Source organism: Amia ocellicauda, chromosome 10, assembly GCF_036373705.1.
Source record: "Amia ocellicauda isolate fAmiCal2 chromosome 10, fAmiCal2.hap1, whole genome shotgun sequence".
Lineage (NCBI taxonomy): Eukaryota > Metazoa > Chordata > Actinopteri > Amiiformes > Amiidae > Amia > Amia ocellicauda.
Genome location: NC_089859.1, coordinates 14,695,734 through 14,722,556, shown reverse-complemented (window position 1 = coordinate 14,722,556; position 26,823 = coordinate 14,695,734). Strand labels below are relative to the sequence as shown.

General features: G+C 42.8%; 1 protein-coding gene across 1 annotated transcript; it reads right to left on the bottom strand.

The window, feature by feature from the left end:
- Positions 1–614: 614 nt before the first annotated feature.
- On the bottom strand, positions 615–20,894 carry inppl1b (inositol polyphosphate phosphatase-like 1b). The gene is made up of 27 exons (XM_066715155.1): positions 19,905–20,894; positions 18,614–18,677; positions 15,853–15,991; positions 15,524–15,662; positions 15,095–15,235; positions 14,838–14,925; positions 13,938–14,027; positions 13,247–13,369; positions 12,587–12,701; positions 12,378–12,478; positions 11,990–12,092; positions 11,512–11,708; positions 11,120–11,237; positions 10,830–10,926; positions 10,395–10,533; positions 9,660–9,759; positions 9,343–9,431; positions 9,138–9,219; positions 8,828–8,917; positions 8,280–8,393; positions 7,935–8,023; positions 6,148–6,235; positions 5,902–6,057; positions 5,155–5,236; positions 3,754–4,579; positions 3,290–3,405; positions 615–1,083 (listed from the first exon to the last, which is right to left on the bottom strand). The coding sequence occupies exons 1-27, from the start codon at positions 20,039–20,041 to the stop codon at positions 990–992; spliced, it is 3,717 nt and encodes a 1,238-aa protein (XP_066571252.1). The 5' UTR covers positions 20,042–20,894; the 3' UTR covers positions 615–989.
- Positions 20,895–26,823: the final 5,929 nt, after the last annotated feature.

Genomic DNA, 26,823 nt, shown 5'->3' with positions numbered 1-26,823 from the left:
AGTGCTGACTGACTGACTGTTCTCATGACTTATACTCTTAATTGCTTTACTCATCAGCTACATGGGTCCTTGCCAAATTCAGTCCATACTGTCATGAAGCAGCAAAAGCAGTCTCAATACAAACAAACTCACTGAGTCTGGATGCACTGGATTGTAGACTTCACACAGAGACTTGAAACACAATCTGCTATTGCACTGGAAAGTCTGTAGGGTTTGTGAACAGTTAAAACACAAAGACACAGCCTATTATAGATGAAAGTAGATTCCCTCTTACAAGACAAACATACCTGCCAAAGTCAAGTATGTTGCTGGATGGAACTGACAAAGGTGCCCCTGTTTTGTACACAAACAGTCAATACAACTTAAAAGGCCTTATAGCCCTCATAAAAATGTTTGCTGGGAAATTTGAATTGCGATTTTATGCTATATAATTCATCTCCAGTGTTTTACAAGGCCTGCAGTATATTAAAGGCAATTTACAAAACATTTTTTAACAGGGTGAGAACGGGTCAAACAGTGTGCTGTGTTCCTCCTTGTGATTGATTAGACATCAGACGGACATCAATCTGATGTTGCAACTGGAATCACGTGGTGCTTATCACACAGAGTGGAGATAAGATCAATCTCTGCAATGAGTCTTTTATTTAAAACAGATTTGTTTTTTTAAATCGTCGATGAAATTTAGTTTTCTGGGAAAAATAATTTCAGCATATGGTTTTGATTATATTAACAGCTTTGTATACTGAATGTGATACCGAGTAGTGAAAACTGCCTCGAGGTAAATGACAAGTGGGTTGAGTCGTCAGGAGAATTACTGACTTCTCCAAATGCAGTGCCTTCTGATCAGTTCACCCAGTGCCAGTCCTGTCTGATCATTTGTAAAGCAATGGATCTTAAAATGTCCTCATCCCAGCCTCCAAACCCCAGTAGGAAAAGACTATAGTGAATCTCCAAGTTCCACCATAACTTCCAGTTCTGCAGGATTCATATCATTCCCAGAATTTTTGCAGTTTTTCCAGGATCCTTTTTCGGTGAGAGGGATTGATCACTCCAGCTGCTAGGAGATCCTGTTCTGTGATGCCACTGTGAAGAAAGTCAGGATCAATTAAGAATCCACAATCCCAGAATGCCTTGTTAGAATAAAGCATGACTTGAGTATGAACACAGTTACTGATGCACACAAAGGCATAGAGATGAAACCTTGGTGACACAGAGCAAAGTTCCAGTGTGTCTGATTGATCAAAACACCTTTCTAGTTTGGATTAAAAGATGAACCAATGCAAATTAATTATTTTAAGAAAAAATCTCCTTTTTGAAAATTTTGAAATATTGGCCATTCATTGTTTTAATTTTACTGCTTGCTTGTTAAATACTGTCAAGGGCATTTTTAGTAAGGTCGCTCTATAATTACATACAGTGAGGGAAAAAAGTATTTGATCCCCTGCTGATTTTGTACGTTTGCCCACTGACAAAGAAATGATCAGTCTATAATTTTAATGATAGGTGTATTTTAACAGTGAGAGACAGAATAACAACAGAAAATCCAGAAAAACGCATTTCAAAAAAGTTATAAATTGATTTGCATGTTAATGAGGGAAATAAGTATTTGACCCCTTCGACTTAGTACTTGGTGGCAAAACCCTTGTTGGCAATCACAGAGGTCAGACGTTTCTCGTAGTTGGCCACCAGGTTTGCACACATCTCAGGAGGGATTTTGTCCCACTCCTCTTTGCAGATCCTCTCCAAGTCATTAAGGTTTCGAGGCTGACGTTTGGCAACTCGAACCTTCAGCTCCCTCCACAGATTTTCTATGGGATTAAGGTCTGGAGACTGGCTAGGCCACTCCAGGACCTTAATGTGCTTCTTCTTGAGCCACTCCTTTGTTGCCTTGGCTGTGTGTTTTGGGTCATTGTCATGCTGGAATACCCATCCACGACCCATTTTCAATGTCCTGGCTGAGGGAAGGAGGTTCTCCCCAAGATTTGACGGTACATGGCCCCGTCCATCATCCCTTTGATGCGGTGCAGTTGTCCTGTCCCCTTAGCAGAAAAACACCCCCAAAACATAATGTTTCCACCTACATGTTTGAGGTGGGGATGGTGTTCTTGGGGTCGTTCCTCCTCCCCAAACACGGCGAGTTGAGTTGATGCCAAAGAGCTCGATTTTGGTCTCATCTGACCACAACACTTTCACCCAGTTCTCCTCTCAATCATTCAGATGTTCATTGGCAAACTTCAGACGGGCCTGTACATGTGCTTTCTTGAGCAGGGGGACCTTGCGGACTCTGTAGGATTTCAGTCCTTCAAGGCGTAGTGTGTTACCAATTGTTTTCTTGGTGACTTGACTTCATTAACAAGATCCTCCCGTGTAGTTCTGGGCTGATTCCACACCGTTCTCATGATCATTGAAACTCCACGAGGTGAGATCTTGCATGGAGCCCCAGACCGAGGGAGACTGACAGTTATTTTGTGTTTCTTCCATTTGCGAATAATCGCACCAACTGTTGTCACCTTCTCACCAAGCTGCTTGGCGATGGTCTTGTAGCCCATTCCAGCCTTGTGTAGGTCTACAATCTTGTCCCTGACATCCTTGGACAGCTCTTTGGTCTTGGCCATGGTGGAGAGTTTGGAATCTGATTGATTGATTGCTTCTGTGGACAGGTGTCTTTTATACAGGTAACGAGCTGAGATTAGGAGCACTCCCTTTAAGAGAGTGCTCCTTATCTCAGCTCGTTACCTGTATAAAAGACACCTGGGAGCCAGAAATCTTGCTGATTGATAGGGGATCAAATACTTATTTCCCTCATTAACATGCAAATCAATATATAACTTTTCTGAAATGCATTTTTCTGGATTGTTTTGTTGTTATTCTGTCTCTCACTGTTAAAATACACCTACCATAAAAATTATAGACTGATCATTTCTTTGCCAGTGGGCAAACTTACAAAATCAGCAGGGGATCAAATACTTTTTTCCCTCACTGTATTTAAAAATATTTTTGATATTGCTGTGATACTCAGTGTTTAAAATGAATCAGACTGGCCAAAATTAAAAATAGCTCATTTCTTGTGGAAGTGTTTTTCTTTTTTTTCCACAAATAAAGAATAATCTGTTGACGCACCAAGTAACCCACAACTGTCTCCGATTTCTACTGTTAAATTAGGGATACATAATTCTGATAATGCATGCATGTTTGTCTAACCCAAAGACCACAACTGAAATTCAGCCATCTGCTCAGGGCACAGACTGAAGAGAGGTGCTACATGAGTAAACGATCACTTCCCACTCACCTCAAATATTCCAGGTTGTCCCAGCCCTTGAGGCTGAGGCCCAAGGTGTAGCGCTGCAGCCCCAGAGAGCTGAGCATCTCCCGCAGATTTTCTGGGCCCCCGTGAGCTGACATCACCTACAGACAGGAAGTGAAACACAGAAACGCAGTTCTGATCACATGACGTGTGCTGGCAAACATCAAGGACAGTTATGGCCTGCTTGAAAATTAACCTCTTTCTTATATTGCACTGAAATGTTTTCAAGCTGAAGTTGTGGAAGTTTGTGTTATTCATTTACTGATTTATTTATTTATTTTGCTATAACTATGCTAATTCATCATTTTCTGATTTACTTGGAAAACCACGCAAAACCATTCCTGGAGATGCTCAGCTGCAGGACATTATTACATTAGACTGTGACCCTTAGGGACGTCACATATACGCTGGGTAACTAGAAGCAGATGTGCCGGTATTCCAGCGGTTACCTCTCTCTCCCAGATGCAGCCTCTGATGCCACTTTGAGTCCGGCAGGTTCTTTCATAGCCAGGATCCCTTCCTTGACCCTGCCTCCGTGGGACAGAGTATTCAGTGTCCACTGGCTGAAAGTCCACTTCGCTAAGTGACTTGGCAATCTGTAGAGCAGTGAGGGAGTGGTCTCCGGATGTGCCCGCCGGGGGTTCCACAACCCAAGAGGCCATAGCTTCAGACTGGGGTGTGTGTGCAGAGGGATAGAACAAGGCAGACTTGTGCACTGAAGGGGATCGCTCCTTATACAGCCTGCACCGCTTGCTACTGAACTGGTCCTTATAGAGCTTTGACTGATCGTGGTATGATAAAGGCTTCTCTTTCACCCATCCCCTCTGATCCATGTACAAACTCTTGTGGTCCTGATACAGAGACGCTAAATCCTTCCCCATGCAATCTTTATAAAGTGGCTGATCTTTATAGAGAGAGGTGTGTGGCATATCCCTGGGAGGACCTGTTCCCGTGGACCTGTCCTTGGCAGGGAAGAGCTGGTAGGAGGAGCCAGTTTGGGGCTGGCAATCACGGGGGGACCTGTAATCCGGGAGGCACCCAGGGATTTCGATCTCGGTGAAGTTGGATCTCCTAGGGGTTCTGCTGTCGTGGCTCGCCCCTACTGATACTCTGGGAAACTGCAGGACACAGTCTTTGGACCACACTTCCAGTGGCTCTCTGCCAGACAGGATCTGGTCTTCATTCACCTTCCGCAGGGTTGGGACCCCCTCGAAAATGAAGTAGGCAGGGTTGGTGTAGCTGCTGGGAGCCCTACTGGAAGGGGCAGGTCCGGTTCTGGAAGAGTTTGGGAGGAAGTTGAGAAGTGTGGCCCAGCACAGTATCACAATATGTGTGTATGTATATATGTGTGTGTGTGTGTGTGTGTGTGTGTGTCTAAAATGATTTTCTCTTAATTTGATTTTGGATAAGTCAGTTATACAGCTCTGGACAAAATTAAGAGACCACTTAACATTGATTTCTGAACTTGGAGTGGTCTCTTAATTATTTCCAGAGCTGTATATCCTTTAGCTACAACCCTCATACCTGCACAAGAAAGATGCTGACAGCATGTATATGTCCTCCAAATGTGCACTGTCATCTGAATTAAATTACAATGTTCCCTAAATTAATGATCTGTATTTACATAACAGATCATAACACCATAATAATCATTACATAAACTCGCCATCCTTCCAAATCTTCGCAGATCTTGTTTGTTAAGCAGGTAAGGCAGAATAATGTGATTTTCCCTGCTCGGCAGCCCAGCATGCCTTATGCCTTATCTTAATGAGAACAGAAACAGCAGAGGGAATGTCCAACATAGGAGCACCATTCATTCAACAGAGTGGTAAAGCAGATTGTCACCTCACCGTGTACTGGCTCCGCTCGTTGTTGGGGGCGACAGTCGACCTCTGACCTCACCCTTTTCATCCTTCTCAAAGCAAAACCACTCTGTGTGAGACAGGCAGGTATTCACAAACACAGAACAACCAGCACATCCCTCTAAATGGGGCACACTGCAGATTTAAAACTACATGACATGGGGAGAACAGGATCACTCTGCTGGAATCAGAATGTATTGTATTGCCCTTGTAGCTATGCATATGTGAAGAAGGCCCAATGCAACCACAAGGACAAACAAAGAGATTAATTGTGGTTGAAGCAGCGTGTGTGGACAATGTGGGCCCAGTCTGAGCCATGAGAAAAAACATAAAAGCTCAGAATCCCTAGCTTCTTTATATATATATATATATATATATATATATATATATATATATATATATATATATATATTAGAATTGTCAGTTGATACTTTTGTGACAGACTTGACAGACTACTAAAGGCGGATTTCTTTGTGTGTCCAAAGGTAGATTGGATGATTGTTTTGGTTGCATGTCTATAACGTTGTGTATTATGTTGTATCTGTCGTCATAGAGAAGCCCTGACTTTGACCTAAGGTCACACTTATTATAGTGGCCCCTAAGCAGCTCAGGATGCATCTGCTTGTGGTCAGTTGCTCACTGTCTATTCTGGGAAACCTGAAAGAGGAAGAGCCAGAGAATTAAGCTGGCTTGAGTGCTGTGTGGGGAGCAGGGTTAAAGGTCAGCAAAGAGTACCGTAGATCCTCTCTCTGGTGTTGCGGCGGTCCTTGGGCACGTGAACCCTGACTTTCCCCCGTATAGAACCCATCTCCTCCCCCCGGTGAGTGAGGAACGTCTCGAACTGCTCAGCCGTGCTTCCGATGAGTGACCGCAGAGCAATGCAGCACTCGCCTGCAGGGGGAGACAGAGAGCAAAGTGGCCTCATTGTAGAAAGTTCAAAAACAAGATAAGGTAACTCCACCAAAAAGGAATTCTACCCACCATAGGACTCAAACCCATCGCAGGACTTTATGGAGAGAAGGAGGTGTTGGTCCTGGAGGTATTCCATGTCTGAGAGCAGGGGGACAAGCTGGTGACACACACATAGAGAGAGAGAGTTTGGGGATGAGGAGTTCAGAAGAAGGGAGAACTGGAATAGGAAGGTCATAAGTGGGAGAATGTGGAACACTGTTAACGGCAATACTGTATACTTTGGGGGATGTTGTGTTAGGTGGGAACTGGGACACACAAGAACACAAGATGTATTCCTCATGTAAAGGATCACCTAAAGGATTTATTAGGAACACCATACTAATACTGTGTTTGACCCCCTTTCGCCTTCAGAACTGCCTTAATTCTACGTGGCATTGATTCAACAAGGTGCTGAAAGCATTCTTTAGAAATGTTGGCCCATATTGATAGGATAGCATCTTGCAGTTGATGGAGATTTGTGGGATGCACATCCAGGGCACGAAGCTCCCGTTCCACCACATCCCAAAGATGCTCTATTGGGTTGAGATCTGGTGACTGTGGGGGCCAGTTTAGTACAGTGAACTCATTGTCATGTTCAAGAAACCAATTTGAAATGATTCGACCTTTGTGACATGGTGCATTATCCTGCTGAAGTAGCCATCAGAGGATGGGTACATGGTGGTCATAAAGGGATGGACATGGTCAGAAACAATGCTCAGGTAGGCCGTGGCATTTAAACGATGCCCAATTGGCACTAAGGGGCCTAAAGTGTGCCAAGAAAACATCCCCCACACCATTACACCACCACCACCAGCCTGCACAGTGGTAACAAGGCATGATGGATCCATGTTCTCATTCTGTTTACGCCAAATTCTGACTCTACCATCTGAATGTCTCAACAGAAATCGAGACTCATCAGACCAGGCAACATTTTTCCAGTCTTCAACCGTCCAATTTTGGTGAGCTTGTGCAAATTGTAGCCTCTTTTTCCTATTTGTAGTGGAGATGAGTGGTACCCGGTGGGGTCTTCTGCTGTTGTAGCCCATCCGCCTCAAGGTTGTACGTGTTGTGGCTTCACAAATGCTTTGCTGCATACCTCGGTTGTAACGAGTGGTTATTTCAGTCAAAGTTGCTCTTCTATCAGCTTGAATCAGTCGGCCCATTCTCCTCTGACCTCTAGCATCAACAAGGCATTTTCGCCCACAGGACTGCCGCATACTGGATGTTTTTCCCTTTTCACACCATTCTTTGTAAACCCTAGAAATGGTTGTGCGTGAAAATCCCAGTAACTGAGCAGATTGTGAAATACTCAGACCGGCCCGTCTGGCACCAACAACCATGCCACGCTCAAAATTGCTTAAATCACCTTTCTTTCCCATTCAGACATTCAGTTTGGAGTTCAGGAGATTGTCTTGACCAGGACCACACCCCTAAATGCATTGAAGCAACTGCCATGTGATTGGTTGGTTAGATAATTGCATTAATGAGAAAGTGAACAGGTGTTCCTAATAATCCTTTAGGTGAGTGTATATTGTCTCTCATTGTCCAATTAGATCTCCCATTTATTAGGCACAGGGGTGTCAGGGACTTGAAGTTCTTCCAGGACATCATCCGTAGTCCTTGCCATGAGAAAGCATCCAGCAATCTTGTACCATCCAACGATTACAATAGGTTGATAAATGGAGAAGAGTGAGAAGAAGAAAGAGGGCTGCAATGAGGAGCTGAGAGGGTGACTGAGAAGAAACAGAAAGCAAGTTGTGGTCAAAGTTGACTGCTCTTTTGTCTGTTAACAACAGAGGACTGTGATTTCTGTTTACCTTGGGCAGCTGTTTTGCTGTCCAGCCCAGTTTCAGGAATCCAGGCACCTCACAGTTCTGAACATCGTTCTCACTAGAGCGACGGAAATCTGCACCCAAAGGACACAGAGAGCAACGTTACATGAATTGACAGTAGGAAGGGCACAGAAAAGTTCAGTCAAATCTATCATCTGAGAGCACCAGAGCTTAAAATAGAAATAAGATTGTGTCAGAGCAGTATTTTAATAGATGATGCGTCATACTGGCTGTCTCACTTGCTAAAGAACAAATTCTAAACAGAAAATGCTCAATATTTCACAATGCCTGGTGTGGGTGCAAGCCATAGGGAATAACACATCCCCTTACCCTCCAGGCAGTAAGAGTGAAACTCAATGAAGAACTTGGCCTTGCTTGCAGTCTTCACAATAGCCTCCACACCCTCCAGCTCAATACAGGCTTGCTCATCACTGGAACCCAAGTCTGCAGGGAAAATTGGTTTAAGATGAGTGGGTTAAGTGCACAGACGTAAATGATTTTTCACCCTAATGAAGGCACTTTTGTGCTGAAACCATGCTGACTCACCATCCATTATGAAATAAGCTTATCATGTTTTTAAAGTGCAGATAAGTGTGTGGACATCTTTATTTTGTTCACATATTTTTCATTTTTCTGCATGGTAAGTGAAAACATTTCAGGTGCTCCTTAACCTGGGCTTTAGTACTCTAGATTAAAGTGGTCACACTTAAAATTCCTCATGAATAATATATGAATACTACAATATTAACCCAGGAACACATCATGCACTTCATTTGAGTTCTGATGTTGATCACATCACAGGATTAGGGTTAGGGTTCATGTGATCAGCAGCAGAACTGATCTGTGTTGTTACCTGCCTCCACTACACATGACCTCACCTGTCTTGGAGATGAACTGTGATGTCACTCCCACCTGGAATGTGGCAAAGACAGGGGAGTGGTCACTGGTGATGATGTCATCAGTACAGCCTGTGGGGACACACACAAATTAGTCAACTGATGGAACCCATATACTCTGACTGACCAAGATAAGTACATATTTTATATGATTAAACAAAATATGAAACAAATATTATTGTAATGTATGGGTATCCTGACTACTCCGGCTAAAACATATTTTATCGGTTATTATTTTTGTTTGACAGTAAATGTGCAGGTAGGTTGTGTCTAAGTGGTCACTTCTACTCACCATAGGAAGTGCAGCATAGGTGGGTTTCTGGGTAAGATTTCCAGAGGATGCGGTCACACCATGAGGGTACGTTGATCCGAACCTGGAATATCATGAGTTTTTAAAGAAATATCTTGGTTTAGTGTACTGGTACCTTTTTACCCTATATGCCCTGTCTCTCAATGCCAGGCAGTGTAAGACACACTCTTAGTGTAAACCGTCTCACCCCAGTGGTCTTGTACTTTTGCCAGAGGTAGCAGTCCCGGGAGCCGCGCTCGTACCGGTAAGTTGGTGGAAACACAATCTCATCTTCATCTGTAGGGAGAGAGAAGCCAGCAGTAAAGACTTGCATTATATAAGCAAGCAAACAAATGAACATTAGAGTATGTTTGTTTTCCTGTATCCAAATGTTTTAAACTGGTATTGCTCAAACTGGTATTTTTTACCTGTTCTTTCTGCTCTGTGTGGAACCCGTTTTCCATCTCTTATTGTAACGCTATAAACTGTCCTGAGGGCGAAAGTTGGGAAGAGGGGTATACTCACTGAAGTGCACAAAGACCTTCCTCTTATGTCGCTCTCGAGTCAGCTGGTCTGCACACATCAGCTCCTCAAACTCTCGCTTGGCAACATGCCTCAGAATGTCCTGCAGGGGGCAATGAAGACAAGTCACAGAAGAGAACTAACTTTATGACAACTTTAAACATCAAGGGCAGCCAGCTTTTTCCCTCTTAGATGGGTCACACACAACTGAAAAGATAATAGGAACAGGCTAATGAAGAATCTTTGCTAATCTGTACATGTAAAAAAACGATGCCTTCTGCAATCTCTCTTTAGATTTCATTTGATTTATTTGTTTTCAAAATCCTTTGCTTCCTGCCCAAAGGTGGACTATAGATCAGGGGTCCCACACCCTCGTCCTGGAGAACCCCAATCCACTTAATCTTATATATCATCCTAAATCATATTTTATTTAATTACATGTGAGTTATTAATCACTTAAGCAAGTTAAGCAAGGGAACTCTTGTTTTGAGAAAATGAAGGTATTCAGGTGATTGCTCCCAATGGATTCCAAATGACTGAATTTACCAAACCACCTGCTTCATGACCTCCATGACCTCTAAACCTGTTGGATTGGGGCTCTCTAGGCCCAGGGTTTGAGATACCTGTTATAGATATAGGTAGTGAGAATTTGGAGTTGTTGAAATGAATGTGGGGGATATGTAAGTTAAATCTAGAATACCAGTATATCACCAGCACCCAGTGGGACAAGAGACAAACCTGTACATCCAGGTCCAGCCGGTAGTTCAGGTCTCCAAACCAGAAGAGGTGAGTGAAGCGCAGGCTGATGTCAAAGGAGCTCAGCTGTCTGTCCCCCAGGGAGAGCAACCGCAGGATGTCTTGGAAGTTCTGGTTCCGCCTGTGAAGACACACACACACACTCACTATAACCTTCCCAGAAAGTCACTGGGGTCACTGCTGCAAAAGGAGGCAAGGGTAATTCCTGGTCCATTTAAAATCCACCAAAACCTATGTAGTAATCAACAAATCTTGGACCAGCCCTATGGGAATCCTGGTCACAGTCAGATAGAACTATAATTCAGATTTGGACCAACAACCAGACCTCTACAGGGTGCATGTGGTGGGGAAAAACGTAAACGAGGCAGACTGTGAACTATGTGCAAAGATCCCACTGTGTCTGTGCAGTGTGATTACCTCAGCGTTTTCTCACTGCCAGAGGTCAGGTGGCAGTTGACAAATCCGAAAGAGGTGCCATTGAAGAGAAAAGAAACTCCCACGGCTCCTTTGTTACCTGGGAAAAAAGGAGAAGGGATTATGAACAAAGCACCTTCTGTTAAATGTGAAAACAAAGCATCAGGATCTTGAGATATAAATACCAGCATGACCGAGGACAGTTCACTGCCACATTGATGCTGAAAACAGGTTAGAAAACAGTTGAAATGGTAGGACTTCCAACAGACGCCCATGGTGTCCGGCTGTCATACCCAGAGTGTTGCCCAGGCCAGTCTTGACACTCGCCATGTTCACGTGGCTGATGCGGTGCTCGTGTTCAGGTTTCACGAACACTGCCAGCCTGATATTCCACAGGGACTGCAGCGCCACCTGCAGGACAGACAGAGAGAGCAGTTCACAGCAGGGAAAGTAGTATTAGTAACAAACTGAAAAAATACAAGCTACCTGTGGCTATACAGACACCATGACCCTCACAGTTTGTATATGTGAGCAAGTGTGACCACGTGAATGTGCATTTGTATTGTGAAAGCTTTTCCTAAAACACTAATGAGTCAGTGTGTTCTGATTTCTCTCTTATCTAGCCTTGACACAATGGGTGTTGATGCCGGCACAGCATGGAACAGTCTGTGTTTGTTTAACTGACCAGTTTGAAGTCGATCTGGGTGAGAGTTTTCAGCGTGCTTCTCAGCTGCTCAGCCCACTCCCTCTCTCCCTGCGCGTTCTCCTGCGTGCCCATGGCGTACACATCATGAGGCAGCACTGCAGTCGATTCATCCTGGACTCGGCCCAGACCACAGCACGACATCCAGGTCAGCAGAGAGCGAGGTGGGGGGGAGCCGCCTGGCGGGGAGAGGGGTGAGGGGTACGGGAGGCGAAATGGAGGGAGAAAGGCTTGCCAATCAGACGTTTACAGAGAAAACACACAGTTCAGTTTCCTGTATGGTCAGGCCGACTTTTGTAAATGTGACCACAAGTTTTCCAAGTGAGATATACAGACAGATATTTTAAAACATAATAAACTAATAATATATAATAATAATATAATAATAATAATAATAATATATACAATATAATAATCATAAAAATAATGTATTTTCAATTATTCCATGATGCCTTCTTACCCATGTTCCAGGTGCCGACAAACACAGAGATGACGTCCGGCTCACTCTGCCCAGAGTGTCTCATCTTCATCAGTTGGAGGAGCTGGCAGAATGCCTCCCGTTTCTGCCAGAGGAGTGCGTGGGAGAGGGGGAGGGAGACAGTGAGAAAAAAAGTGCGAGAGAAGTGTTAGACTGCCGTTCTCTTGCCCTCGTTGTTGCACTCTGACTGAATGCGTGAGATGCCATGACTGGAGCAGGTATGGCTCACTGTGGGGTATGTTGATCGTTCAGGGAGATTATAATTTGTCTATTAGTACTATTCTCTTGCAGATTATTATTATTATTATTATTATTATTATTATTATTATTATTATTATTATTCAGGGACAGAGAGCGGGGAGGCACTGACCCGGGCACTCTCGAAGACTATTTCCCTCGGGGGAGTCCTGTGGCCACCCAGGACTACACGAAGCCTGATTGGGGAGCTCTGGAACTTCACCAGCTGGAGAACTGAAAGGAACAGACAAAAAGTCAAAAATATTTGTGCCAAACTTCTTAAAGTATCAGCGCTCTCTGAGAAGCAGAGTGTGCTCCCCTCCCCCTGTGCAGTGTACTCACTCTTGTCATGTGACACCGTTTCCTCACAGAAGGACCTTGACTTCCCGTCGAACACCAGCAGACCACCATCCACGTCCACACGCAGAGACAGCCTGCCACAGCGCACCACCTTCACCTGCACACACACACACACACACACACACACACACACACACTAGGTAAACCAGGTGTCTGTCTATATGGGTCTCTTTCATCTACAGGCTCCCTCACATCCTAGGAAAATGGAGCTTTTGATAGATTGACTGAAATATGGGCTAAATGATGTCCTCTAGAACAGACACAGCTACTGAACCCAGCATAGCCCAACAGAACTTACTGGGTATAATGTCAAACTTAGCTGCTAGGTTTATATAAATATAACTAGCATGACAGTAGGTTTTGACCTATAACTAGGTATTCAGAGAGGAGGCAATTAACATCAATAGTGGAATAGCAAGTCAACTGTCTGTCCCTAATCTTGTACTGCCTAATGCTGCCTAACACACCACTGTATATTTTTGTACTGCAACCATTCAAACTAAAACAAATATTATTGTTGAATTTAATGAACATCACAGTCATTCAGCAAATAATAGATTTCCATGTGGTTGTGTAACCAGCTGCACACCCGAGGTGGATAATGTGTTTGTTGATCATACCTGAACTGATTCACGTACTCACCTGGAAGGTGTGGACAGGTGTGGCTCTGACGTCAGGGCGTGCCATAGGCGCGGGCTCAGGGGGCGGGGTGGGCTGTGATGCCAGGTTGTGATTGGACACTGCTTCCTGTAAAGCCTTCAGCACCTTGGAAGGTAGAAGATGGGAAAGGGAGAGATGAAGTATAGGAACAGTTCTTTCACTTACCCTGAACATATCTGTCCTCCCCCTTTCAGAAGATGTTTCCTAATGCTAAACATACTTTGTACATGAGGGGGAAAACCTGTGTGTAATGTGCTCTCTTAATCTGCTTCAGAGCACAGCTTGTCAGACTGTATTCTTCTGGAGGTATACTGTAATTTGCTTGAATGAAGCATAAGCAGTGGCTGTGAAAAAGACAAACTACACCCCTTGGTGTTGTAAGACACTGTCCTATATAGGAAACAGTCATAATATTGGACCACTCTTGTGTTCTTTTGCAGAACTGACAGATGGCCTTGAAAAATCTTCATTGGAATGTATTGCATAATATTGTAATGCTTTGTATTGTCAAAATAACATTAATTTAATTAATTATTCATTGAATGTTAAGGAATAGGGACAGAAGAAGATTATTTTGTTACAGCTATTGTTTGTTCTTTTATATGATGCTGAAAGGGATGGAAGGCATTATTAAACCTGGGGCTCGACAGCATGGGCCTCCCAGTTTTAGTACCTTCTTTTCCAGGGAGGAGAGAAGGCTACACAGGGTTGCAATTTTGCAGATCAGATGTTCCAGGTCCAATCCGTCCCCCTTTCCCATACCCTGATGGAGAGGGGGAGAAAGAGAGAGAGACAGAGACAGAGAAAGAGAGAGGGAGTGAGAGAGAGAAAGGGAGATGGAAATTTGAGGAAAGGAGGAAAATACAAAAGGGTTAAATATAAACAGTGAATTGCCAAAACAATATTGCCATGTTGATTAATATATTTTTCACCAGCATGTTTACTTGTGCCAGTAAACACAAGATGGGATTCTTCTGTAACCACAGCAGAAGCCAAATGGATTCCAACACCATCTGAGCACCACTAGAGGGCACTGCAAGTCATATTTTCAAAGACAATGCATTTTTAGACAAACATTATTGATGTCTATGGAATTTTTAGCTGTTATTTCTATACAATAGCAGTAATTCTAAATATATATATATTATAAATAACATCTCTGTATTAATGCTCCCAATTTTGTGTTCTATGACAGAAGCTCAGAAAGTGTAATACCTTTTGACAGCTGTTCTTTTTGTGTGTCAAATTCTGGAAATAAAAGGTCACTTTCAATTAAATTGAATTGAAAGAATTTCGTATTTCATTCCTTATTAAGCATTAATTAAATATGGAAAAGGGTACATTCAAGTGCAGATGTTCTTCATGTTTGTGTTTTGTGTGTTAATGACCTCGCACCAAAAGGAAAATTTTCTGATGAAATGCACGAGTGCGGTTAGAATTAAATATGTCATTCCTGACATGCAGAACAATGGTAAAATTGTAATTAGCACTAATTAGCACTCTTAGATTAAAAGGTTTGTCCTTATTTTAGGTAAGGCTTGATCAGTGTGTGGCAGTGTTAGGCACAGAGTACCTGTGTCCCAGGGCAGTTGAGGGGGCAGCTGGGATGGTCAAACACTTTAGCCAGTGTCTCCAGACTGGACATGGTCAGGTCAATCTCACTGCAGAGACAGGGGCATTGTGAAAACCTGCTGAGCAAATGCTAGGAGACCAACACATTCCTGCAGATCACAGCACAGTTCTTCCCAGGAGGCCCTCATCGAGCCAACACCACCGTTTAAAGCTCAGCACATACAAATGTATTCTTCAGTTGTTAATGCAGGCTCGTACTTGTGCAGACCCTCGCATGCACTTCCCAGGGTCCTGTTGAGGAAGCGTAGGCTGGACCCCCCTTTGCGAACCCCCTCTAGGTCCAGCAGCAGTTCACTCCGCAGGTAGTCGCTGAGCAGGCCAATCACATCGCCCGCCATACTGCAAATGACAGGCACACTTGTGAACAAATCACAGGGCTGAATGCATTCAAAATGAAATAATTCTGCAGCCAATCAAATTCCTAAATATGATTGCATTGCACTAACCATCTGTATAAATGTGTGTTTCAAATGAGAGCAGGCCTTGCCCTTAAAATAGGTACACTGTCACCATATATTGAAACCTCTGCTACATGACAATGATTATGAGGTGTCAGATGTTGTGGTTCACAGGAGAAGAGCACTGTGAATGAGTAAGGAGAGTGTGCTAAGGTTTGTGTGTGTGTACCTGGGTGGGGAGGACTCCTGCAGTCTCTGGAGGAAAAGCAGATGGGGGCTGGGGGAGCCAGCAGGGGGCGCGGTGCTGGCTGAGGGCTGGACCACGCCACTCTGACTCCACGCAACCCCAGGCTTCTCATCTTCACCGTCTGCATGGGAGGAAATTAACTCAGTCAGTGACTGCTGCTACATCTGAACTGAACAGAGCTGAGCTATATTTTAAATCAAATACATATATAAACAATGTGTGTTTAGCTGCTCTTGATCTAAACTACACTTAAAGTCACAGTTTTCAGGCATAGCTTTCTGCTTAGAGACTGACACCTGGTCCTGCCTCACCTGAGCCCTCGTCCCCTGGCTCTGCCTCGCGGCCCACAGGGTACTGCAGGGGAGTCACCAGGCCTTTGTGGGGCTGCTGGTACCCTGACACCAGGTCTGCCAGGGTCCGGAAACAGTTCACCTGCACCCCCTGTGATGTCTGCTGGGAGAGACACATCTATTACTGCAGCACTGCCAACACTGAGAGCACAGAGAGAGGATTAGTACATGAAGAGATGGACAGGAATAAGAATCTTTCTGATGATATCCTAATGATTTAAAATGTTATGTAAGATTATAATTTATTGTTATCTTTTTATTTATTAATTTATTAATGTATTAGTTGTAGTAGCAGTAGTAGTTTTTGACCATTCATTTTAAGAAGTACATATAATTAATCATTGTGCTTTGTATTCCAAATGGCTGAAAGAGGTAAGACACCTGGATATTTATATTCCAGTCTTGCTGCTGTCATTTCTAACAACCTCTTTCAGTGGACAGCTGGCCCTTTAAGGTGCCAAGAATAAACTGGGATTGAAGAGCTTTTAATGGTTAAGCCACAGACAGTTGGAAAGAGCATCCAGAACCTGATAAACAACTGCCAACTCAGATTTAACCAGACTTAAAAGGATGAGGTTTATGCGCTCAAATGAACCGTGCAGTTCTTCAAAACGAATACGCATTTTTCTAGTGAAGAAGTATTTGGTTAGACACTTCCTCTGCAGGCTGACGTGATCTGTGAATGCTGGAGTTTTTCCTTGGGTCCCTGCTGCACTCTGAGACCTGCATGTTAACAAGGTGTCACACATCACAAGGTTAGCCCCCCCAGTCATGTTTCTAAATAAAATAAATAAAAATAAAATAAAAAGATTTTCATAGGAAACCGTCTGAACTCTGCAGTGTGTGGTTTGTGCCATGACCCAATGATAGATGTTAGTCTGTTTTGTGGTGCCAATTAGTATACAGTCTAATTCAGGAAACTGAAGCTGACTGGTATCACTGCACTCACCCTGCACAGGGGAAGGAAGTACAGGGGGACTGGCCCTCTGTCTGACAGAAAGAAGAAAAAATAGTTGAAAAAGGTGCTAAGAAAAGAAAAAGAAAGTGGCACACGACTGAATGGCAGCCCAGTGAAGCTGAAAGCTCAGGTGCCTGCCTGGGAAATATTGTCACAATCACCCACATCCGGGAGTCTGCCAGTGCTGAGAAGTCATGCGTTGATGGTTTGTGTGCCACAGTTCTTTAGCCAAAACAATATTTTTTTACAGCACATGTGTGTGGATGGCTGAACTTTTACAGGCCAGCAGGTGTGCTCTGTCTTCCTGCGTGCATAGGTGTATACTCTCACTAGTTGTGCAAATCTGTCCAAACAGCCTGGGGGACACTATGACTGTTGTTATGAATTGTGAGTCTTCTGAATAGGACTAGCTGGAACAGAAATGAGAGAGTGGGAGAAAGGGGAATGGAACAGAGAAATAGAGAATGGCACCGAGACAGAGAAGAGTGAGAGGAATAAAGAGCCAGGACAGATATAAACTCCAAAAGACTGTTGCTCCTGTTGAAATAAGTCAGGCATTACACACAAGCCCACTGACAGAGTAAGTCGCAGAATTCTGAAAAACGAGAATGTGTTACTGTATGTGGGGGTTTATATACAAGCAGGAAATATGAAATATTAAGTTTTTAGACAAAATGCATTCTGAGGTGGCATCGTAACCACATTGGCCCCTTCCCCGTTGGGTTGTATTCTTGACATGAAAGATAACAGCATTGTATTTAACATTTGAGCTCAAGTTTATTTTTTATATATATGTTATATTTTTCAATGTATATTTATATATAAAAAATATATCAAGAAGCCACAATCCCCTCGAGAAAAGTCATCTTGAAAACAACTGAGTTACACTTTAACCTGTTGTTGTCAAGACATGAACCATGAAAAGGAAAATTATAATCAACATTTTTACACTATCAGTAACAGGTCACAGGTCAAGTCAAATGACACAATATTTCTCCGCACAGGCAATCTTCAGTACATTGGATTTATAGCTGTAGTGTGTAGTGTACATTTTCTGATCCCACAAGCAGACCTTAAAAATGCTTTTACTGAATCGACTGAGATTGTACTAGCCCTTTATAGAGGCTCTCTGTGTTTCCAACTTGGTGAGTTAGGAATTCGTAATAATTGCTTGCTCTGCAGACACTGCCAACTTTAATGGTGGGTCAGACTACAGTTGCAATAGTTGTATATAGACATTGTAAAGGAATGTGCATGCAGTTTTATGGGCTTTTTTTTTTTTTTTGCTGGCGTTAATTAAGAGCAGTCTCTGCCGCTTTAAAGGGGACAGCCCCCCATACTCCCTGAAACACACATGGGACAGATTATAACTCTTCACCATCATGATCCTTGTTGCTTAGATGCTTGTGTCATTTGTGGGGCTGCAATTCAGTGTGTGTAGTGACAGCAGAATTCAAGCCAAAAAATAAATAAAAATCCCCATCTGAAACAACGCCTTTGATGAGTAACTCTGGGCTAAAGTCAGTCCCCAACCTCGATGTGGGTCGAACCAAACATTTCCAACAATGCTGGCAGGACACTGCTTTCCACAATACCACAATACAAACTCACGGTGCCCTTTACAAAAAACAGCATCTACATAGCATCTGCACAATCCATTACCAGAAAAGGGAGGCCTGCACTACTCCTGACAATAATCTATTGTTTCTGCTCGCACTTCTGAGTAGTAGACAAATTGATGTATGTTTTTCCAGCACCACTAACCTGGACAGCCAGCAGACCCTCCTCATCCGGCAACACTCGATATGTGTGAACATGGCGCTGGAACCTGCAAACAGGAATTAGGGTAATTAGCATAATTAAAGTCCACACAATGACTGAAGTCCTGACTGCATATGTCCAGCATCAAATTAAACCAAAAGTAATCACATACCTCCAGAACATTTGTGTGAAAAATCCACTAGATACTTTGATGCAACATCTACTGTATCAGGACAACAGATTATTCCCAAAACACTATCTCCTTAGCATGTACAGCGAATGACCAAAACAATTCACAGGATCAACTGAGACTAGACTATTTCTGCAGCCAGCTATCATAAAGATTAGCAGTATGCATTGAGGCAAAGTGTGGACTAACACCTTGTTAAATGTATTGTAAACCACTGCCTTTTTAATTCTGCCTGTTGTGTCAGTTCTTTTTATAATATGGTGTATTTAGTATTAGCTTACACTGCAGAGGAAAAAACATAAAAACAAGCAAACACTGTTTTGGAAATATAAATGCAGGTTTCCCGGCACACCAAAATTGAAAAAGCAGGTGGTTGTTAGCATTCAGTAATGGAGCACCTCAGGGGAGAGCAGCTGCAAAGCGTTTCAATAGCAGAGCAACCTGTTGTCTGAGTGCCTGGAGGACGCGGGCACGGGCATGGGGCTGGCAGATATATAAAGGGCTTCGCAAACATGCCGAAATCAATAAAATATCTGTGCGGTTGAGGGGAGTTAATCATGAGTGCATGCTGTTTATATAGGGAAAATCTAGGAGAAAAAAAAACAATCTGGAAAGATCATCTTCCAGGAATGCTGGCTGGCAGGAGATTGTGGCTGGATAGGGTCTGAGTGGAAAGTGTGCAGCATAGGGGCCAGAGCACACTTCCTCTGCCGGAGCAGGGTGGTGGAAGCGGATTTGGAGCCCCCCCTGCCCCGTTCAACCATGTAAACAGGCTGAAAATCCTCCTCCTACTCCCCACATGCTCCCTCTCTCTGTTTACTCTCTATTATTGCCCCACACTGAACAAGAAGGCTTTCTCTCACACTGTGATATTTGTGAATCAGCGTTCTTGTCACTGTTTACTTGAATATCAAGTTACAAGGCAGATGGTCTTACTCAGTCTGCAAGCAAAAGCACTTACAATATACCCAAGTCTGCAGACAAACAGGCAGCCAGGCAGGCAATGTTCTTTCATACACCCTGGTTAATAGATTTTTATTTATCCTCCATCAATGACACAAGCAGAGGGAGCAGAGACAGACTGACACTGGGGCAATTACTCACAGCAGGCAGAGGGCGTAGGCTCCGGGCACTGACTCACTGTCCCGTACCAGGAAACTGCCATCTCTCCCGGCCTTAGCCAGCAGGTCTTCCGCCTGCACACGGCTGATGTCACGGTGGTACCAAGCTGCTGTGGTCATGGTGATGGGAATACAAGGTAAAGAGTCTCAGTGCAAATGCCAGGTTGGTCTAATGACCAGCGCCAGGAGTCAGACCAGGCTTGTTGATGCCAACGCGAAGATTCCCCATCCAAAGCCACCGAGGTCAAAACGAACCACAAAAAGGACGACCAGCAGGGTTTGATCCTTGCTCCTGTACTGTGGGGTCCAGATAGAAATCTCTCTTCCTGGGTGCAGCTACTTGTCAACACCTGCTGACTCACAAGTGAAACAAGTGAAAATAGAGCACTAGTGAAGGAAGTCAGCGGAAGACACTTACTGATCATCAGCCCTCTGATGCATGACTGAAGTGCAATGCTGAGAGAAGAAATTATGGCATAGTAAAATCCATCCATAGAGCAGAGCTGTCCTCACTTTATTAACCAATCCACTCCCTGTAAGGACTTGCCCCTTTCACCCAGCATCACAACTCTACACCTCCAAAATCTGGCCTGCCGTGGAGCTGGTCCTCAGCTGCAGAACACTAGTCATCCGATAGGAGTAGTTGCCATTTGCTGCGACCAAGGATGCAGAAAGAACAGTGATCAATTCTGTAGCTCTTGAGCTGCCAGTGGCAGCAGATGAATCTGAAACAAAGCTTTTATTCTGTAGCTAAACAAAAGAGCCGACCAAAAAAAAAGCAAAAAAAAAAAAAGCAGTCCATCCTTAAAATGCAGGAGATGTCAGACAGGAATGGCCATTAAAATGTACATTATAGAGTAAAGCAGAACCGGTAACTACATGTGGTTCTCCAATTTTCCATATAAGGCCCCGGAACACAACTATATAGTTCAGCTGATTGTAGCCCTTCCAATACAGAGACCTGGGGCAAGCCCACAATCATGCTCACATCCTCACATGCCCCCCCCACCCCCCCACCCCTCTCTGTTCTCTTGGGGCTTCTCTCAGGTCTGCGCGCACTGCCAGGCATGCCCACAGAACTGGGTCGTTGGGCAATGCGTCTCTTGAGCCCCTTTAAAGCGACTGCAGTCGAGAGGAACAACAGCTGACTGCCCCCAAAGAGTGCAGGGAGAGGAAATGACTTTCAGCTCCGGAAAAAAAAGTCAGAAACAAAACCTCAGTCTGGGTTCACTTTAGAATTAGAACAAGCCTGCCCCCCTGCACATACACACACCCCGGCTCTCTGACCTCCTTCCAGCTGGGAGAGACACCCTCCAACTCTGAAACCAGCCCTACAACCGCCTCCCCCCTTCATTCTGCTCTCCCGAAAAACAGCTCCAAACCCAGGTGGAGTGCCTGTGCCTCCCTCTGTCTCACTTTTGTTTTCTTCCTTTCCAAACTTTTTGTGCTGCCTCTTCTTCCTTTTCTCCTCCCCCTCGATTTTCTCCCTTGTCACCCTCTCTCTCTCTTGCTCTGTATGGGAAGTCGGCAATGCAGCAACTCCCCATCTGGATATAATCATCCCTCACTTGAGTTTTCACAAGTCTTTTATTTTTTCCCTATTTTTCTGTTTCGGACTCCTCCTGCCTCCTCTACTGTCCCGCTGTGTGCCTGTAGCCAGCTGCTAAATCTCCCCCCTGTCATACCCGCAACATCCTTTTTAGACAAACCCTTGTTCTCCTATTCTGATTTTGTCCTGTGTCATTCCATTGCTTTCTTCTACAGCTTCGTTCAATTTCATTTCTTTGTTTCTTTTTCAAAAATGATTACAGGAAGTCTGGTTGTCTGCACTACATTATCCACACTTTCCAATCTCTCCACTCAGTCTTTATAGTGCTTCTTAGTGCTTGGAGGGGGACATTTCATTGTAAAATCAGCACAGGTCAAGCACATGGTTAATCTATGAGGTACGCTTAATATCAGTTTTGTTTTTCTGATATATATATATATATATATATATATATATATATATATATATATATATATATATATATGTTACATTTATAACCAATTGTGTCTCAAACTAAAACTGATGATTAGTCCTGTTAGTTCCATCCTCTATTTTTGTTAACCTTACAATTCACCACATATAACTGTTCCAAAAAGATGGTTAACCTATTTCAGTTACCAAAGGTACTTAGCCGGCCCTCCCACTGTGCTGCTGCCACTTAATACAGTTCAGTTTTGTTACAAAAGTGTTAATAATATCAGGATTTCGAACATAGTTAGTGCAAATAAGAACTGATAGGTGTTATTTATTCTGCATCTAAATAAAGTTTCTGTTTTGAGATGTCTATTTTCGAGGGAGCTTAGCCTTAAGGGGCTTAGAGTAAGTAGACAAAGGTCTTTACTGCTGCAATCTCCTTCAGCACAAACAATCTGGTAAAGATTCAAAGTCACGTCATCACAAAGTGTCTCTCAAAACTGGAAAAAAAATTTAAGTGAAGAGGATTCTTGGAAACATACTGACTGCTCCCAGGAAGAAGTGTCTGCTTGACACACTGAGAAGGGATAACACTGCTAAGGTAATACAGTATATGGGGATAATTCTTTAATTAAGAAGTAGCGTGATCTCCCGTCACCCTCCTGTCTAATCACGTAACCCTTTAAACCTTTACTTTGTTCAGATGTGAAAGCAGTCAAGTTTTCCTTCATGTAAAATACACAACTTTTTTATCATGGAATTCCTTCTTCCTGTCTCCTTGCCGATAAAGTGTGCAGCCTGGGTCTGAATTATGAAGATTAATGATAACAATGTTCAACAGCTTAAGAGACCAGGGTAAACCAGAGTTCAAGCACTGTGATAGAACTTATAAAGCAGAGCTATTGATAATTGATAACTATTCATTTTAAGCAGACATAGGCCCCACTATTGCAAGAAGTCTGTAATAATAAAAGAAAACAGAATTGCACACACTCCCACCCCACCCTCCAAAAAAACGATGATTGGCATCAAGGTCTCCTGAAGGATTATTAAAACCAAAGAAGAAACACATAGCAGCTAAAAACATGCAAACAGTTTGTTAAATGAGAAGTTATTGTGGTCTAATGTATATTTTTATAGTTGATCTGGTTAGTAATGAGTGTATTTTGCTTTTTATCTTCACCACCACATACCTAGGGGAATCCCCCTGACTGTTTGTAAATAGAAAGAATGCAAAATGTCTCTTGCACCAGCACATTAGGCAGCCCAGATAAAAACACCAGCAGTATAATTTGCATTATCTCTGAACACCAGATCTCTTATTTTTTTATTTATTACTAAGAATAACAAATGTGCTCACTTGCTTGTGTGTCAACTGCTAAAGCCTATTAAAAAATAATTGAGTTTTTCCTCTCTCTGTATATATATTTATATTAAAAAATGGTGTCCTAAATTGAGAGTGGTGGATGTTTTCTGTTGTCATGACTCTTGTTTTCTAAACCCATGGCAAAGCACGTGCAGAGCAAAACTGAAGAGTTGAGGCTCTTGGTGCGCTGAACTCTGTAAGGTCTGCGACCTGCACGTGGCCTTATCACCTTGCAAGATTTACACCGTGTTAATCTTCACAAAGAGAGACACTTTTCAGGCACAGTTAAAGGGATAACAATCAGCTTTGGAGGCAGGCAGGTGCTGCAGGACTTTAGAGTTTCTTATTCAGCCTGGCACTGGAGCTGCCCCTTCCTCTAAAACGCTCTGCTTAATTCAGTGCTCTTCTGTGTGCTTGCTAGGCTGTCATCTCCCTCTGACATTTGCTCATCTAGGCCCTCCATTGTAATGCGCTTTGAGTAGAATCCATCTCAATCCAGAGTGACCCAAGGTGTATTTTCCATGGGGACGTAAGTTCAAAACCTAATTAAAAGAAGAGTTCCATCTATGGGTCCCCTAGCTCCACCTCCAGAAGCAAAAGGATTAGACATATATTCATCCCATCCAGATCCTGAACATAGCCATCCTATCTTAACTTCTGAGATCCAACCAAAGTAGTCTTCAAGGCAGTACAGCAGCTTGAAACCCACACAACAAGCTGTCAAAGATCCAAAGCAAAGCCCTTAAATGGCCTGTAGGGACTTTTTAATTAACAGCCTGATACATTCCACCACCACCTGAGCACTTCAGTTACTTAATGTTTAAGTACTGGAGAAATAAATATCCTGTAAAAATGCCATCTGATCACAGTGACATGGAAATCCTAATAAGAATGAAGGGGATCAGCTTGGTTATGTCAGGCCTAAAATGAGGATAAGTGGGCATCAGTGGAAACACTTGGGCTTAATTTTGAAGCATGATTACAAACCTGTTCCCTTTTCCTACCCAACACAGGGCACCTGAGCTAAGAAGTTACAAAAGCAGAATTTAATTTGAAAAAGGAAGTGCCCACAGACACCTTGCAAAGGTTAAAATCTTGATCACAGGACTGTGGCTCAGATGTACTCCTTCCAAATACATAAGTGAAGACCAGCCTGCCTGTACAAAGTATTATTTATATCATTTTAAACTCTTTAACAAATGCAATGGTGCTATGCTGCAGAAACCAAATACATATCCTGTACTGGGTAATAGAGGTTTACAATAAACCCTCCCTGAACCACTGAACAAATGAAGTTCCTGGCAAAATCATCTTCATATCCTGGTTAGAGTTTAAAAAACCTTCAGAGGCTCTCAAATGCCCCTCTGGTAGCAACTGAGATTTAATTAATTGGTTATTTTTAAAAAATACATCGAAATCAAATACAAATTGCTTTATACAAAGTGTGCATTGTTTTATTTTGTATAATTGTTTTATTACTGTATTTAAACATTCAATAGTTTTTTCATTATTAAACCTGCTTTTCAAGAAAAGAAAAGAAATACTGGGTCATGGCTGAGATTTGTTTCTCCAACTTATAACTTGAGGGTCTATTTTCCAGTTACTTTCATAATCGTGTAAAGACTTAGAGCGATGGCCTGCAAGTTGATAAAACACAAAAGGAGTAGAAGGAAAAATAGCAGATTTTATAATTACAGAACAGACAACTGCATTGTTTTCCTCATTCCTTCTTAAAAAGATCCATCATTTTTTTTTTAATGCCAGTGGAGTGGAAAAAACGAGACAAGCCCACAGCTGGGAAGGGTCTGTAAGCAGCCGCCCCCACAGTGACTGGAAATTGCATCGGGTGGTTATTTCATCTGCTGGGTTGAGGCGATCCAGCCTATTCACTTGGAGGATTATTTATAAAAACGCAGTTAAGCAACACAATCAAAAGTCATTATTACTTATCTGTGAAAGCCATCTGGATGGTGTTCTACACTTTCACTGTATCCCGTCCTTCCCTCAGAAGGGAGATCCAGTGAGAGCTCATTGATCCTGATATACAGTCACAGGACTGCCCCAGGGTACTTGTATGGAACGGTTGATCAGCAGCTCCGCTCCAGGCCCACACATAGGATCTGTGCCATCAAAGCGCAAACCCGTATTCCCAGGATATGCCGATCCTTTCCTGACGCCAGTGTCCTCACATGTCCAGGTTTAAGTTTTATGTTCCAAGTCACAAGCTGTTGATTATTTTCATTGCATATTTAACACGTGCACTTCGGACATTTGAAAACAAATGAGCTCATGTCAGCGTATTATACATCATAAAATACACCCTGGTGGGTGGATCACAAACCTTGGACTGCACCCTGGGCTGATTTTGGAAAAGCTGTTATTTATTATAACAATCAGTAAAATTAACATGGAAAACCCACATTCTGTCCAGCTGGGCTTTATTACAGTGGGGTTTTAACACTAGAGAGTTACATCTGTTTTCAGTGCTGCATTCAGTGAATTCTATGTAATCTAATATTATAGTGTATTGTATCATCAGCAAGCAAGCCATTTTCAGGTGATTGATAACCTGACTCTTGGAGAGCACTGCTCTTGATGTGTAAAATGCTCCTCAGCAACACACCAACATTACAGCTTAGAAACAGCCTTCCTGCTCTGCACATGCTGATCATACAAGGTCTCACAGTTCACACTACTATGGCAAGCCAAGTTATGAATTTGAGATATCTTCAATTGCATTTCAAGATATTTTTAAAAATAATTTCAGATCTCTTTACATGTTTTGAAGATATCTTTAAATTACTTCCTTTACTTTGATTTAGAGGTATCTGCAAATCATTTCAAGATATCTGTAAATGCCATCCTGTATGTTGACTGAGATTTAAATTAACAGGAAGTCATTATAAAGGATGTTATTTTGAAATATCTCCAAATGTATGTCCGATATCTTGAAATTCATTGGCGATAAAGTATCTATAAATCAATTCAGAATAGCTTTAAAATAATTTCACATCTGTAAATTGAGTTAAATGAGATTTCTCAATTTATTTAAAGATATCTTGAAATGCAATTCAAGATATCTCTAAATGATAACTTGGCTTGCCATACTTATCTATGTATGTATTAAAAGGACAATTGAAGCATCTGAAAAAGAGACTTTGAAAGCCCCAGTATCTGCACATTTCCACTATACACTCACAGTGATCGGAGGAGTCTTAGCCTTAAAAATGAATGCATATGTAAAGGGAATCTCATTACACAACTATGCAAAAGCTGTTACAAATACAATTTTACAGGCATTGATATGAACATGATTACTATATATAGATATATGTACACTTTAAAAAATATAAATTTCCCTTTGGCAAAAAACAAAAAGAAAGAGACCAAAGGGATCAGTGGATCTCTAGCTATCTAGTCCTGATAGCAAAGTCTGGCATCACAGGCAATTCTAATGTTGTTTTCCCATTGCACAGCTCCAGGCTCCATCAAGAGCAGGGTGAACAGGAGGAGACAAACATCTCAGCACCAGCACTGGGAATGGAAACTGCCTGCCTCCCTGCTTGGGCCATA